This window comes from Medicago sativa, chromosome 2 (genome assembly GCF_051527215.1).
Source record: "Medicago sativa cultivar Bolivia chromosome 2, Bolivia_mono, whole genome shotgun sequence".
Taxonomy (NCBI): domain Eukaryota; kingdom Viridiplantae; phylum Streptophyta; class Magnoliopsida; order Fabales; family Fabaceae; genus Medicago; species Medicago sativa.
The window spans coordinates 71164709-71182706 of NC_140750.1; the positions used below are offsets into that span (position 1 = coordinate 71164709).

A 17998-nucleotide genomic window follows, 5' to 3' on the forward strand; every position below is an offset into this window, starting at 1 on the left:
TTTCATTAGGCTCCAACTAGAAAGAGGCGAGGAGAAAATTATCAAAATACTACTAAATAGTTAAACCTGTATGTTTGAATCCTTTAAAAATAGTGCAAGTGAATCATTTGAAGCTAGTGTAGACATACATTGTTGCAGTTCTAAGTTGTTGGAAAGTGGGCAAAGAATAGTAGAGAAAAGATCATAAAATCATTGCTATGGATGGGTAAGGATTTTGGGTTAAATGATTTATCTAAGTGAATCAACCAGATCTATCTATGCATACATAAACTTCTGTTTCTTCATGGAAGTTGGTAACTTGATACAATGAAATAAGTCCAATATTTCATTTGAATGGTAATTTGCAAGGGTTTTACTTTTAATAATACAAACTAAACATCATATGCAAGATTCTAGAGATGTAGAGAAAAAATTACGAAAATTTAACCTCAATATATCATATTATCAATATTTTACATCATTGCATTTTCATTCCCGCTCTCTTAGGCATGTAGATTTAGAGTTATTCACCTATATCACTGCAAAAACAAAAATACACATTTTTAGCCAAGTTTAGCTCTCATACATCAGCCGTAAATTGTTTCATTTGAAATTCAAATGCCACCGAAAACAACGAGATGACGATGTCATAAAAATATATTTGGGAAACCTTTCACTACTCAACTAAATCGGGCCTCGGATCCAATTTTCTCAACCCTCTCTCTTATCTTTGATTCAATTTTTTCCTCGAACTGATTTCTCATCCCTTTCTCTATTCGTTTCTTCTTCCTTCTTCACTGTTGAGTTCTTATTTTTAAGGGTACTTCTTTCATTATTTTACTCAATTTTCACCCATTAACTTACAAATAACGGACTTTTATTTGTAGATTAGCCCTTTTTCCTTCAAATCTGAAATCAATAATATTCAAAAATTAATAATGTTCATTTTTTGTGTTAATCTTGTGTTAGCCTATAATTTTTTTTGGTACTGTTTGTTGATGTTGTTTTTGAATTTTTTAGGACAATTTTGCTTCATTCCCACTATTTTTTTTTTGGAATTGTTGTGCTAATCTTTGTAGTTTCATATATTTTTTTATTTTTTTAAGGTTAGAGAAGAAGTAGTAACTTATGAGCACATTAAAGGCTATTGCAAGTAACTTTTACTTTATGGAACTTTCCGTTTCTTTATTTTCATTTTAATGTATGCATTTTTCTTTGGTTTACTTTTCATGATTTTGTTTTATAATAGTGTATTTTCTCAACGTTACGGTTATAAAAATAATATTAATGTTTTTATTTTATGTATAATATTTATTAAAAGTTCATATAACTCACAGTAGTTATAAAAGAAAAATGATTACTCATATTATGACCCATATTTTATTAATAAATTATGGGAAATGTTAATCAGTGCCCCAGGGGCACTGGTTAAGGAAGTCAAATGTAGTAATGTTACATTGAAACTTGTGCATTCAAGGTCTTAAAAATATAAAAAGTGACATTTTTAATTTAAAACTTTCTCTTTTAACTTCCTTAACCAGTGCCCCCAGGACCAGTGCCCCCAGGGCACTGGTTAACATGACCCATATAAATTATTAATATCTGTTTAAAGTATAAGATAAATAAATTCCAGTTTTTTAACAAAATAATAAATAAATTGTAGCTATATTAATTGAAAAAATTATTAATAGTATTAATGTTTGTGTTATATTTATAATATTTATTGAAAATACATATAATTTAAAAGTAATAAAAGAAAAAAGATTTCTTATATATAACACATAATTTTTTGTGGTGATATAACATGTAACTTGTTAAATAAAATATTAATATCTACCTCAAATATAGATTTAAATGGGGACCGTCAAATGGACGGTGAGATTGGATCCCTCGGGTTAGTCGGTCAATGGACCAGAGTTTTAAAAAAAAACTACTTAAAACATAAATGAATAAATCATAGTTATCTAAGTTGAAAAATTATCAAGAGTGCGTTTTTAGAATGAAAATAATGAACAAATGTAGGAAAACAAAATTATTTGCTTATAAATATATGAAATTGATTAAATTAAATAATTTAATCAAATAATTATCTAAAATTTTCTATATCAATTTAATATTTAAATTTCCCTATCAATTTAATATTTTAAAAAATGAATGAATTAACTATTATATTTGACAAAATCTATGCTAAATAAGATATAATTTAAAATGAAATTTAATGAATGAGAAAACTGGGAAACGAATAAATAGTTGGAAATAAGGACAAAACTTATGTGAATTTCTTCATGTGTTTTTCACATGATACTTAGATAAAAATACACTTTTCATGAGTAGTTTATTTAGGAACCATATGAAAAGTATCTAACAAAATACACCTTAAGTTTCTTGATAGAATTAAAATAAGGATAAAACTTGTGTACATTTTCTTAAATGTTTTTCGTGTGGTACTTCACATAAAATACTCACAACTTCTTTTTAAAAAAAAATAAAAATATTCACAACTACCTATGTTTCCTCAAATCCACAATTTTTTCAAAGTTTGTTATAACCACAAAAAATGAATTTCAATTATGTGAAGAACCATACGAAAACACTCTAAGTGTTTGGTCCCTTGGACTTTCATCATATTTTGACATTAGTCCCTGCACTTTTTTTTGTTTGACATTAGCATTTGTACTTTGTAAATTTGCAATTGGTCCTTCTATTTCACTATCCTCCCTTGAAATGTACATATTTCAATTGCAATTTTTTTACAAAGTGCAAGGATCAATGTCAAACAAAAAAAGTGCGAGGACTAATGTCATGGTAAAAGTGCAGGACCAATGACATATTTAAGCCATATTTATTTATAATAAAAAGGTTTAAATATGTCAAAGCTCCCTGCAAATATGACATATTTTGATTTTGGTCCTTGTAAAAAAAAATATATTGTTAGCCTGCATTTTCGACATACTCAATTTGACAGGAAAGAACATTATGTCAAGTTAGAAATGGTACTTGGTTACATTCTAGATGGTTGATGGTTCGACATATTTGGGATTATAAAGACATTAGCTTTGGCTAAAGGAGTTTAAATCATATTTCAGTTATCTTAATATATAATACGAAGGTTCACAATGCATGCCTAATATGAAAACCCTAAACCTAATTCAAATCTCACAATTACCTTTGTGTCCCCCACTTTAATTAACCTTAATCCTGCCTTTTTTGAGAGGTTTAAAAAATCTTTCTAAAAAATGTCTCTGCAAGAAGTTGAACTCGCAACCCATTGCCTCCATCCAAGCACTTTGACCACTTGACTAGTAACTATTTTAGTGGTATAATATCGCTTCCACTAATGCATATCCTATACCAAACAGACATTTTAAAAGGCAATTAATCTCTTTTCCTCTCCTTCCCGACTTTAACGTTATACGGTTCTGAAGTCACGTTTTCCCCTTATTCATGCGATCTCAACCCAGAAATCAGCCATTTCCATCCCTTTCTTCCCCCTTTTCCTTCGATTTCTCCGCAAAAATATGATTCTGATGCATATTTCGTCCATGATAACTTATTAATGGTATGATCAGTAAACTAATTTTGATATCAATGCTATTTTATTATTTTATTCATTTTGATTTTCTGGATAGTGATTAGGGTTTCAAAATTTGGGGATTTTATGATTTTTCAATTCAATTAAGATTGTTTCTCAATCCTTGAATTTTCAAATATACAGTCTTCACGTTTTCTGATATAGGTTAGGATTGGCAATGGTTATAATTTCTAATAGTGATTTAGTCCTAAAAAATAGGGAAAATAGCCACCTCAATGTATTTTTGTTATTGTATCCTTAAACACTGTTTAGGTAGTTTTTTTAGCCTGAACACACGTGCAAATGTTGTTCCTAGAAAATAGCCACGCCAAGCATGACTGATGTGTAGTGGCCTTCATAAATCCTTGAAAATATAGTCTTGACCCTGAACACGTACAATGTTGTTGCTTGAAAACCCTTGAAAATAGCCACTCCAACCATGACTGATGTGTAGTGGGTTTAGATAAATCCTTGAAAATAGCCACGACTCCAAGCATCGTGGGTGGTTTTTCATGATAACTTTCAAATTCTCACTCTCTTCTTATAAATAGGTGTCTTTGTTGTTGCCCTTCATGTTCTGTTTTCCATAATCTCATAAATCATTGAAAATAGGTAACGCTCCAAGCATAACTAATGTGTAATGGGTGGTTTTACATAACTGACTCCCCCTTTATAATTCACTCATCTGATGAATCCTTGAAAATTGTCACCACTCCAAGCATATGAATCACAATTTATTTATTTGTACTCACTAATATGAAAACCCTAAACCTAATTCAAATCTCACAATTACTTTTGTGTCCCCCACTTTAATTTCTTTTTCATTTTCCAAAAACGTTACTTTATCTATGTCATCTCTTTTTTTTCAACTTCAATACACCATTTTTTTTTTCATTGTTCCATCTCCCTCTCTCTCACTTCTCTGTTCACTATCACCATTCATTATCCACACCATCAGTGCAGTAACCAAACAATAAGTTATCACGCCGTATCCATCTGTCATCACTAACCAACCGACAATATATTTAATGTCTGTTTCAACAAATGAAACACATGTATCTGTTAGTATATGGTGGAGATGGTTCTCATATTTTAGATTGCGGCGAATTTTTGAATCATTCAAATCATCCTAAATACAATGTTGTTTACAAGGAAATTTTTCGTAATGTACCAGCATGATTTGTTCCCTTTTTTTAAGTTGTATTATTATTTTTAACATTGTATTTGCACAAATAGATTATGAATTAACAATATAATTGAATATTTTGTTTGCCATCAATATGACCCGTGCGGCAGCACGGGTGCAAGGTCTAGTATTTTACTAGTATATATAGTAGTGTTGTATAGGAAATGTGTCATGAATCATTTACAGAAACCCTAAACATTCAAAGTATTCATGTCAAAGAGAGAAACGAGTCCTGGACAAATGTATGATTTTGTGTACCATGTTCTTTATTCATTTAATCAAATGTTTTTTCTTTAAAATCATTTTGCATTTACTTTAAATTTGTCTTTACTTTTAAAATAAACATTTTATTTCGACTTAGTCGAAATAGTTGTTTAAATTTATACTTTTGTAACAAATCTATGAACATTCAAACATTTCTAAAAATATTGCACAAAATATGTCCTAGGATTTATTAGTTTGATCCTGCAAGTAACAAATTTCAAAACTAGCGATTGTTTACCAAAACCACCGGTAAACAAATTGACACATCTAGTGGGACCCTTTTTTGTGCAAATTTTTTATAATTTCATTTCTTAGAAATTTTTCATTTTGTTGGTATATTCTTTCTTTGCATAAGTTATTCTTGGAGTTCACGTGTGTAAGCGCTTAAGAAGTGGTAAAAGTTCCACATCCAATACACATAATAACCTTCAAAGTACACGAGAACAATCAACCCAAACACCAGTTAATGGCGCCAATGTTTCAAATACTATCGGAGTAACCACTCCTATACCAGTTTCGGTAGTTATAGGGGTAACCGCCCCTGCATCAAATTCGACATTGGCAGCGTCAACGCGTTCTAAACCTGTGGCATCTTTGCCAACACCAGTGAGTTTTCCAACAACACCTGTGATTACAAATTCCACAAATAGAATTTCTATTGATCCTAGAACCCTTTATGTGCCACAATTTTTGTTACCAGTGGAAACTCTATTGGATCCTAGAACCCCTGTGGTTACAAATTATCAAAGTCCTACCAAATAGTTAAACCTGTATGTTTGAATCCTTTAAACAATAGTGCTCTCATTTGAAACTAGTGTACACAATATACATACATTACTGCAGTTTTGTTGGAAAGTGGGGAAAGAATAATAGAAAAAGATCATAAAATCATTGATATGGGTAAGGATTTTGGGTGAATGATTTAGCTAAGTGAATCTACTAGATCTATCTATGCATACATAAACTTCTTTTTCTTCTTGGCAGCTGGTAAGTTAATACAATGAAATAAGTCCAATGTTCCATTTTGAATGATAATTTGCAAGAGCTTTGCTAATACAAACTAGTAAGGATCATGTGCAAGATTCTAGAGATGTAGGGAAAAAATTACGATAAATAGACGTGTAAAATTTAATCGTGTGTCATTTCTAGAAAGACTTTTCTTAGAGATATGAACTTTCTCTTCAGAGATAAAGTAAACTAAGATAGAATGAACAACAGAAAATATATAATTGCCTAGCCAGGCATGTTGTATTACAACAAAGAATCATTTTGCTATTGTATGTCCACTTTTTCCAGAAAATCACTTATTGAATCGGCGCAAGCCTATCAAAAATGGTTCAATGCCTGGTTACAGTTCAAAAAACCCTGAAATCCTAACACAATCCTACCCAACCATGACATTGGAGAAACATTCTTAATTGAATCTCTAAATACATATATGCACTAAAATGTATGACAAAGTAGACTAGCGAAGCTTTTGCTCACTCGTCTATGACTGGAAATCCACATGAAGGAAATAATGAAAAACAGCAAAAAGAGCAAAACAAAAATGTGGGAAAATCACACCCATAGTAGCTGGCCATTATCTCCAGCGAGATCTTCATATTCGATATTTTTAAGATCATTGAGATTTCCATCAATCCGTGAATCTGCATCAAAGCATGTGCTAGCAGCATGTAAATGGCCATAATGAAGGAAATTAAGCTAAAAACTGAGTATAGTTAATTACAATTAGGCAAATCGTAAACTAGAAACAGATGAGTTTTCATGCACAAAGCCACAAAAAAAGTGATAGCTTGCTTGTCAATTGTTCAATACCTTGTTTTAAGGAACTTTGCTAGCCATAAAATAACGTGGGATTTTTCATTGACAAGAGGTGAATCTAGAATGGTTACTAAAGGTTCCAAGCATCCAGCATGCTGTTTCCAGTAGTTTCCCTGCAAGAAACATTCATTTCATCAGTTTTAAATTACAGCAGACATTAAAAATAATATAGCCAAACCTTAGAGAAACATTAAACAACCAATACTGTCAGTCACAATACATGGAAATGAGCATGTGACCAATTCTAGTTGAAGAGATTCAATAGTTAGGCAAGCTAATTTTGTACCATTACATTTCACACTTATGACTTACCATATGGTTGGTCTATTTTTAAACTGGAATATACATGAAGGTAGCATTAGCAATAACTGACAATTTTCAGCAGAAATATATGAACCTTCTATGATGTAAAATTTTATAACCAAAATGTCGATCTTTTTTTGCTCTACACTAAGAGTACATCAAAGGCAGTTCAGGAAATTCTAATAGTATTCACTACCTCCATTCCATTTCACCTTTCTTAAAGTTCAACATGTACATTTCTAATACAAATAGGAAAGGCTAAAAATCAAAAACTGATACATATTATGCATCAGTAGTAACTAATAACAGCCTAAATTACATAATACTTGGATTGGATCTTAATGTCAAGCAATTCCAATTCATATTCTCATGATTATAATAAGGATAATCCCCATTCATCAAGTCAACAACTTCAAAATCACTATGATTTTATCAAAAGCTATACTTAGCAACTTCAACAAAATCACAGTGTCACCCCGATTTCGTCGAATTCGTTGTCAATCGAAACATGTATTAACTCAGATAAATAATGACTTGCTCCAAACGCCCAATTGAAGACACTACTTTATGCCTATTATAACTCCATACCCTTAATGCCTATTACAACTTCTTGCCCTTTATGCCTGTTATTATAACTAAACACAACTTATCCATTCACAATTTGAAGTTGTAGGCCATAAAACCACAAAACTATTCTCAAGTTTCAGCTTCAACTTGCTTGTCCTACTAAATATCATAAAATAAAGAAAACAAAAAAACCAGAACAAGGTCTGCCACACAATACCATCACTCATAAAACAAAACTAGAAAGAAAAAAAGTGCATCCAGCCAAACACATCCCTATCATCTCCTCTCCTAGTCTTATGGAACAAAAGAAAAAGTTTATATAAAAAACAAAAAGAGTAAAGCATAGTAAAAAAGTACTCCTCCACCCAAAACGGTAACCTAGTTTACAACTATTTGCAGTATTCACATAACATATTTTGAACATAATTAAAGATATTAAAGATCAAAATTATGCATTGGAAACCTGCGACAATCAATTAGGTCATTCATTTTGGGACCGAGGAAGTAGTAACGCACCTCTTCTATGTTCAACGACGCCTTTTCTGGGTTGACCCATCATCGAAATGGGTTTAACCCGCTCCACCGGCACATCTTCATTCTCCTTCACAGGAAACAAAACCCCATCAATCCCCTGAACAGAAATCCTCCCATCCGTATAAATATCCGGATCAAACAAATAACCCGACCCATCACCATCTCCAAATTTAACCGACCCATCAGCTTCCTGAGCCACAACCTTATACTTCAACCTCAAAGTCTCATAACTAACCTTCCCAAATCTCCTAACAGCATTATACATACTCTCTTCCGTTTGATACTCAGGGATAATATGGTAATACATTATCTCCTCCGGTGAACCCGGTTCACTTAACTCCTCCGTCGTTAACTTCGCCATTGCTTCGTCATTCGGAGCCAAAACCGTTAAAACATAACCCTCCGAAACTAAACGACTCATCTCCGTCGCTAACGACGTTAGGTTTACGAGTATATCCGCCATTTCGTTGTAACCACCGTAATGCAGTAATGTTTTGATGAAATCCTTTACTTGTAACTCTCCGTTGAAGTGATGGTGTGGTCCTCCTGGTCCCGGCGCCGGTGCCGGAGCTAGTGATGGTCCCGGAGCTAAAGCTTCGTAAATCGGAATCTCCGGTGGTGAGCCTGGTTTTTCCGGTGAAGATTTTTTTAATTTTTTCAATTTTCTTGTGTCAGCTTCTGGTGCTCCTTCTGGTTTAACAGCGGTGATTGAACTGAGACTACGACGGTTGTTGAAATCATCCACGACGGCGCGTGGGATAAGAATTTTCTGAATACCATGTATAACACCGTCGGGTCGGGTAATGTCATTCGGGTGGGTTACTTTCTCTTGGTTAACGGTGAATTCTCCAGTGGTGACATTTGTTTCAAGGTGGAGGTGATGGTCGGAGATGGATTTGAAACGGGTTGACCCGGGATGAATTCGGGTTGGAATGACGTGGGAAAGAAGGAGGGTTTGGAGGGAAAGAATGTTACCGGGTTGGAGAAGAAAGTGTTTGAAATCTGGGTCAAGGTTACGTTCGAGGGCTACGTTGTTTGGTGCAAAGATAGTGATGTTGTGTTTTGAGACAGTGTTTTCTAGTGTTTGTAAGAGGTTTGCTTTTTCGATTAGGTAGGTGAGTTCAGTGTAATGTGAGTCGAGTAGTGCTATTAGGATTGAGTTTGAGTTTATTTGAGTTGTTGGTGATGAAGATGAAGAAGAAAAAATGGATAGAGAGAAAAGAAGAAGAAGAAGGATGCAAGAGATGTGGTGAGCCATGGAGAGAGAGAGAGAGAGAGAGAGAGAGAGAGAGAGAGAGAGAGAGTTGGGTTGAGTAGAGAGAAGTAGTTACTTACTTACATGTTGCAGTATAGAGACAGAAAAAAATAATTGGTTTGCAAGTCTGTGATGTTTTGTGTTCAACGCTCTGTTTTGTTCATGTGACGTATCTTGCCTTTTGTTTTTTGTTTCTTTGGTGGACAACTATATTTAAATGCTACTAACTAATGGATTAAATGCACATACCATAGGTTTCGATTTATTTGTATACGTTTTGATTATTATTATATTGCATTAACCCTCCGGTTAGTAAGGAAACGAGGTGTAATCGTGTGGTAGATATATTTTGATCAAGAATTGTTCCAAATGAACTTAGGTTATTTCGAATTATTCGTCCTTTTGTAAAGTTAATTAACTGTTTAAGCTAAATCACTTGATTTACGTTTCGATGAAAAGAAAGAGTCATGCTAATAAACGGAGACATTTGTTAAGGAAGTAGAAAATAGAAGTTATGTATTAGAAAACACAAATTTTAGATTTGTAAAGAGTAGATTACACATTTTCTAAGATCATATTTTCATATTTGCTTTTTTAACCAATGTCTTAGAGACACTATTTAACATTAGATAAATTGGATGTAGAGAGTAGTTCATGGTCAAACAAAACCTCTAAATTCACATGACCATAACATGGTTATTTAGATGTTATCCACGAACAAAATTCTCACATCAGCATGAAGCTTGATCTCAGGACATTATAAAATTTGAGTTGAATTATTGCCTATTGAACCGATTTATGTTGATTACATTTACATTTTATGCATAGATATAAAATACTCCTATGTGTGACAAATAAAATGCATGAGTATTATTCAAAGAGTTGTGTTATTTGAACAACCAAATGAGACAACTTATGTGACAACTTCTTTTTTCTCTCTTTTCATTGGTTAAAATCAATGGAGAAAGAAAAAGGAAGAGAGAGAATAAGAGTATAATGTGAGTATGAGAGAGAAAGTTGTTAGAAAGTGGTTGTACAAATATCATTTGTCTTATTCAAAGGGTTAAAAGTACACATGCAGAAACCCAGACGCAGGTGTTTATAGTATTTTTTTAACTATACCTGTCAAAAAATATTGGAATTTGAGGGTAATGGAGAGGAGGTGGCGGTATGTATATTTTAGCGCCTAATTAAAAAATTAGTTAAGTTGATTGTGTCGGTTGCATTGGGGAACTGAACTAATACCAACCAACGTGGCTGGCGAGTTTGGATTCTACGGAAAAGTGAAGAATTGGACCTGGTCTGCATGGGGTCCACTCCATGAGCCAGCTACTCCTCAGAGCCGGAGAGAACACACAATAATTCTAGGGTATTGTTAACATATGCCTTTAAGGCACATGTTAAGAAATCTAAAAGAAGAAATATTGTCTAAAATTTTATGCATTTAAATGATTAAAATGTTAAATATTAAATGCAATGCACACATTCTAATAATTTTTTTTTTATATTTAAATCATTAACTTGTGTTTTGAGGGTACAAGTTAACATTTCTTTTATAATGTTTTGTTTGGTTGAAAAATTAATCATGATTTTCATCATTGAAATTATGAGTATTGAATTTGATTTCTCAAATAGAAAATGCTTACATGTGCTTAATTTATGAAATTGAAGACACGCAATTGATTTAGTTCAATTATGAATTGATTATGATGACTTTATATTGCAAAGTAGGGGTAGACAAAAGTCTTACAGCAAACCTTTAAAAATATGCTCCAATGGATCATGTCTTTAAAAGAAATTGGCAAATCTGATACGGTCAAATGACAAATTGATTTACAATATCATCAATTTTATGAACTAATTTAACAGAGTTTAGAGAAACATGATAGTGTAGTGTTTCACTCCTATAGTTTATATATACCCCCATAATGGAGCAAGAGCAACCGTTTTTTTAATATAAAATGGAGCAACTGGCTGATGTTGTGGATCTTTGTATGGTGATGTGCAATGTGCATCTATCTTCTGTTTATTTTGATGAAAATGTGCATCTATCTTTGAGGCAATATGGTCAGCTTGATACCATTCCTTGATGCAGAAAGTAAGTAAAGTTGATATTTTGGTACATCTTGATTGACACTAGTGGCTGTGGTTCCCACCTGGCATAGGGTTCTCTTTCTAAATTATTGTCATATTGGAGTATTTTTTACTAAAAGATAAACCAATATGACTTGAATAAAATGCTTTTATATTTATGATATTTGGAAAGTTAGAAGAAACAACTTTATTTTCTCTCAAATCTACGTGGAGTGAATTGTATCACAAGGTTTTACATCATGCTTATTTACTAGCAAAATATGGAAAATGGATTTGAAATATGTAAAGTACAACAAAGTTTTTATCTCAACTATTTGATGTTTTGATAAATTTATAATAGTACCATCCAATAAAGATCCAATGGTTATAATTGAAATCGGTGTTGTTTCACTGCAACAGCATATCCTGGTCCGAAAATATGTGTATGGATACTAGTGACTCTGCTGTCACTCGACAATTGATCATTGTTGTTTGGCAACACCCTGCTATTATTTGCTTCAAACTTAACGTTGATGGATCCCACATTAACTCTAGTAGCAAATCAGTTCTAATGGCCACTTTGTTAGAGTTTTTTTTTTTATCATAATTTCAGTTCTTGCAATGCTGTGCGGGCTGAGCTTTGAACATATTGTAATAAACTATTTTCATAAGTTCTTTTAAATAGTGTCGTAAGTACTTATGTCAAAAGACAATTTTAAATAAGTCAATCCAAACAGACTTAGTTGGATATGAGTTACACGCATTCACTTCGAGGTGAGACGCCTGGATATCTTGTCACTTTAGGATATCAATTGGCCAGAAGATAACGATTGAAGTGGATCTTCCTAAAATAGAAGTATTTGGTGTTTGTACATCTCTTCTTGATGTAGCTCTTGCATCACCTTAGAGAAGTTGCAGAATCTATGGGACTTTCTAACAAGAGTTTACTATCTTTTAGGACTTATCTGACTATTTTCAAGTGTACATTTTAACTCAGTTCAGCAAAACTCAATCGAGTACACCATGTTTTAGTTGTACCTTATACGGCATAGACATAAAACAAACTTGAAAAGCAATCGACTCGCTGTTTTTGACAATACTTGTAGCTTTTTAATTTACTTGGGTATCTCTGGGAAGCTAGTGTGTTTTTTGTTTTATACAAATTAATAGTAAACCAGCTTTTTTCTAGTGGTTCTAAACTTGGTATTGATTACCGCACTCTTTCTAAGTTGTTAAATATTTTGTCCCTTCCAAGTTATCCCTCATTTTTCCTACCATGATAAAATTACACTACAAATTGTAAATATCTTTAGACATAATTGGAGTTAAAACAAATTATATTTCTTTAAAAATAAGTAAAAATTTTCCCTCAAAAGTTTTAACGCTAATACATAACAAACAAGCAAGACTTTACTAGCAAAAAATGGTATATATTCTCTATAAATTAGTTTTATGTAAATTTGATAAATCTGACTGCATAGTAATTCTAGCCCAGTTGGGTAATCTGTGGCCAAGTTTCAATGGTCAGATCTGATTTCCAGCCGGTTTAGAGACGTGGACGCAGATTTAAAGGCACATTATTGATAGTTTTGCAATCAAACACGGTTTCAGCATATTATTACTAAGCCTCAGCCCAGATGATAGTATGTTTAAAAACAGATTTATCTCGAGGTAGAAGAGACACGTTTTATGTATAAAGATTATCTAAGGAAATATCTATAAATAAGGTTACAAGGTGAACTGAATATACAATCACATTAAGGTTACTGAGTTTAAAACAAACGAGACCACCATTGCATCTTTTTTTCTTGAGTTCTTTATTTCCAATATGAGAATTGTTGGTCATCTTTTGCAGGTAAAACGATTATCAGCCAATAGGCAATGCACCACATCCACAGTATTTCATATCCAGTAATGGGAAACTCTATACCTACCTGATATGATAGAAAAATCCATCAGTACAGTAATGGCATAATTAGAATTAGAACTGATGCAATAAGAGACCAACAAAAGGCTTTCAAATCCAGAGATAAAGATTAGATAAATAGCTGGCATGCTTTCAAGTTTCATACAGAAACATGATTGAGTATTTTATTTATCAGAAAACGGAAAATCGAGACAACATGCATGTTTGTTGGTAGGTCTATGCAGACAACAGATAAAATAGAAAAAAGCAAGCATAGAAAAACACGTGATATCTACAAAAGAAATAGAACGGTCATTGGATTACAAAAAATTGTTCCGACTAGCTTATAATCAGAACATGTTAGGGGGGTTGGGTAGCTCAACTGGTTTGAGCTAAGGGATTAAAGGTGTTGAGGAGTTAAAGGTTCAAGGTTCAAAATACTAACAAGGTAGATATTACAAAGAATCCAAGATCAGAACAAGGTAGACACGGCATCAGTCGTGACAAGAAGAAAAATACTAACATAACAATGAACATACTAACAATTGCCATTCAAAAAACAAAATAAAACAAACAAATCTGAACATGTACAATTCTCATTTTAAATAACTTCAAAAATCAGTATAGTTAAGATCATACCTTTAGGACAAAACAGATCTGAGTTCAAGCAATTCCTTCTATATGCTTAATTTGAACTAGAACCTGCAGTGCAAGATGTTTTTGAGTTATTGTCTCTCAAAGGACTGTCCCTTTCAGTGTCTGTTAAATGCTGATCACTTGATCCCTGAATTGGGCCATCTTCTAAGTTACTTGGAGCAGTATCGCTACTGCTTCTATTATTGTCTCTGGTCTCCAAGCGTTCCATCATGCGTGACACAGTTGCAATCCCTGCATTAACTTCTCGCTTAACTTCAGATCCAAGATCAGACATAGGGCTAGTCCGAGAGAACCACCTTTCCTTCCACCCTCTTGTGCTCTTGGAAATTGACTCTTTGTATCTTAAAGACAGTAAAAATTTGAAGTTCAGGTTACAATGGGGATGACTGAACAATATCACAGACACATCACACAGAATAGTCACTTTATCCAACTACCTTGTAGACACGGCATTTAGTTTAGATTTCAGAGATTCTGAAAATGACTGGAGTTCTGATGGTCCTGCTCTGTCTTGGCTACTTGGAGAAGACTGATTAGGAGATCTCCTGTTTTAAGTTTTAAGAAATAGCCGATAAGAACGTCAACAACTAGAAAACTTGGCAACTATCAACTTAGAAGCTTTCAAAAAAGATACAGAAATCCAAAATGGAAAATCATTACCTGCTGTTATAATATAATCCCTGATTATCAGTAGCAACAGCAGCAGACCCAGACCCTGAAGCAGAAACCTGGTCAGTTTGAACTGGAGGAACTAAAGTGAGCTGTGGTGGTTCTTCCCCGGTCGCAGGAGTTGGTTCACCATCCCCTCTCTGAGGTGGGGAGGAAGAAGCAGGACCCATGGGAGGCGAATTAGGATGAGCTGAAAATACCAAATACTGTGGGCGACCTTGAGCTGATGACCTATTTCTCTGGCCTTCCCTTCTAGCAATATGGCGTGCTCGCCCCATTGCTGCGGCAGCAGCAAAGTGTTGGAGAATACGCTCTTCAAGATCAGCATCATTTGCTCCAACTGGCAACTGTACGAGATCACAAAAAATCACATAATGGATGATAAATGGTAGGTACAAATATACTTCCAAAGTAGCACAAGTATACTAACATGTTGTAACTCAAAATCCCCCAATGTTGGATGATGAAATATTGTGGCATTTCTAGTCGGATTGAACCTGATGTTCCGCTCTCTCTCAACTGCCTCGAGCAATTCCTGGCTGCAATGAGCAAAGACAGACGAAAAGTTTATAAATAAATAAATATAGAAAACAAATAATGCCAGGAGACAGATAACAAAATAAAGTGTATAAAGAATAGTGTGAAAATTACAAACCCTGTTGGATCCTTGAGACTAATAGATTGCCAACACATGGGGCACTGGGAGCTCCTCTGACACCTGCACGATAAAAGTAAGAATTCATGACAAAGTCATACCCCTCCAAGCATTTCCATTTGCCAAATGCGCCACAAAAACAATGATCCAAAATATATCAGTCAATATGGTAAAATTATAAAATAGATGGTAGTCAGGACAGCCAATTTCCAAACTAACTACTAAAGAAAGTTGGACCAAAAAACAATAAATGTGATAATATGAATATCACATTGCCTTTATTTTGAGAAGCATTTCACTTGGACAGCAATTTAAAGAATCAAACCAAATTAGCAGAGCAAGATTACATGGAACGGGGCATAGTGTCTGAAATTTTGCTTCTGGGATGCTACTCTACAAGATATGCTATATCAAATTGAGTGTTGGCCTATCTTGAAGGATAACTGCCTTGTAGAGTGTTACCTAAAGATAGGCTAACACCCAATTTAAAATTTTGATTTCGGTGCTAGCCTATCTTTAGGTGCCACTCTACAAGGCCAGTTATCTAGCCGAAAGAAAAAAAAAGGCATTTCATAAATTACTAAGCCATTTTTTCAGTGTCACTAAGGTCAACTAGAAAATAGAAAACCATATCACTTGAGGAAACCCCGTTGGTCTCCAAGAAGCATAACAGTGACTATAAGAGTTACAATTACTGCAATTATAATCAACCAAAAAAAACACCCAGTTACCGATCAAAAATTAACAGACGAATAAAGGCAATACCATTCGAGAATACATTGAAGATGAAACTCATGCTTGCAACTTGTCACCTACAGCAAAAGTAACATCCAAATGTTAAAAACGACAAACACAACAACACTACAGTGATCATTAGTCATTACTACCAACCACAAGGAATCATTACCGTAGAAGGATCGCTGTCGATGAATTCTTCAAGACATATACTACAAGAATCATCACAAGCATCCTGAATTCCACCTTCAACAAAAGCAGCAGCTGAAGTCAAATGCGCCTCAGACTTTGTTTCATTCTCTTCAATCACAGGAACCTAACAACAAACAAAAATTCAACCAATCAAACGCCACTATAACATCAAAAAATCAAAACTTGAAAAATCAAAATCAAAATCAAATAACAACGAAGCAGGATTCAACAGAACGAAACACACAAAAATTATATGAAAAGAAAGGAAATTAATCGGATCAAAGTGAGAATCAGTGAGTTTAGTCGGTGTAATTACCTCGTCCATGGAGAAAATCGGAAAATCGATAAGTGAATTGAGAAAACCCTAGAAGGAAGAAAGAGGGAAAGGGGCTTTTGTTGTGTGTGTTTGGTGCGGTGATGTAAGGTAAGAAGAGTGGACTGTGTGGGTCTTTGTTCTTGTTCTTAATCTTTTCCTTTTTCCTTTACCTTTATTACATTCAATTAAATTACCTTTATTACATTCAATATTGTAAAAAAAAAAAATTACCAGATTATATTTACCAAACTCTGAAATACTCTATAAAAAAAATCAGAGGGTTAACAAAAAATAAGTTTTATCGCCTAACACTTTGATGTAATAGTAAAAGAAGTGTAACATGTTGATAGGAATAATGTATAATATATATATATAAGGTTTGTGTTTTGAATCTCAAATACCACAAAAAAAAATGTAACATCAAAAATTTAAAAGAGTTAAGTCGTTTATTGTAGTATTACTCGATTCGAGTCATTAATCTATTTCTATTTGTCTTTTTTTATGGTGGTCGGGACTTGAACCTTAGACCTTACATATATTATGTATTTTCTCTACCAACTGAGCTAAGTTTACGACGACATTAATCTATTTGTCTATGGGCAAGCAAAAATACCTGGATGCAATTAATTAGTTTATTTAAAAAAAATTAATTGATTTTTGTTTTGTGGGGGTACAATTAACAAATTTTTTAATTTGAGTTTGATTATTACAACTTGGAAGAGACCAAACTAACCATACCTTTGGCTAAGTCTTGGTCCACCACTAACTGTTGTTAAGCCACGTGGCATTCTGGTGGAATATCTTTGACGAGTCTTTCACCATACGCGGATTTCTATGTACTTGGTTTGGTCGTCTCATCATAATTTCACGTAACCCACGCAATCACGGGGTACACCGCCACCTTCATGTCGACATCGGCAAACAATTAAAACAAAATTCAATTAATAAATTAGTAATGATATTTTGACATCCATTTGATGACAACTTTGTTGACAATCTTGTTTTTTTCACTTCTTATTGATCAAAAACAATGGAGAGAGAAAAAGGAAGAGAGAGGATAACAACATCATGTGAATATGAGAGAGAAAGTTGTCAAAAAGTGGTTGTCAAAATATCATTTCTCTTAATAAATAACTTAGGGTCTTGCTCAAAAGAAATGGATCATGTTAACCGGTGTCTCCGGAACACTGGTTGAGGAAGTTAAAAGAAGAAGCTCTAAATCAAAAAAGATAGTATTTTTTAAGCTTTTAATTCATTGATTACACAACTATCAATACAAATATTACTATATTTGATTCCTTGTCCGGGGAAC

At 33.4% G+C, this 17998-nt stretch overlaps 2 protein-coding genes across 2 annotated transcripts; both read right to left on the bottom strand.

Moving 5' to 3' along the window:
- Positions 1-6222: 6222 nt before the first annotated feature.
- On the bottom strand, positions 6223-9612 carry LOC146950318 (fasciclin-like arabinogalactan protein 15). Its single transcript, XM_085746250.1, has 3 exons — positions 8211-9612; positions 6819-6937; positions 6223-6649 (listed from the first exon to the last, which is right to left on the bottom strand). Exons 1-2 carry the CDS (start codon positions 9484-9486, stop codon positions 6864-6866), a joined length of 1350 nt encoding a protein of 449 aa, XP_085602376.1. The 5' UTR covers positions 9487-9612; the 3' UTR covers positions 6223-6649; positions 6819-6863.
- Positions 9613-13143: 3531 nt separating this feature from the next.
- RHF2A (RING-H2 group F2A) lies at positions 13144-16805 on the bottom strand. The gene is made up of 9 exons (XM_085746251.1): positions 16687-16805; positions 16351-16494; positions 16209-16255; positions 15444-15506; positions 15219-15327; positions 14780-15135; positions 14557-14664; positions 14102-14460; positions 13144-13490 (listed from the first exon to the last, which is right to left on the bottom strand). The coding sequence occupies exons 1-8, from the start codon at positions 16693-16695 to the stop codon at positions 14148-14150; spliced, it is 1149 nt and encodes a 382-aa protein (XP_085602377.1). The 5' UTR covers positions 16696-16805; the 3' UTR covers positions 13144-13490; positions 14102-14147.
- Positions 16806-17998: the final 1193 nt, after the last annotated feature.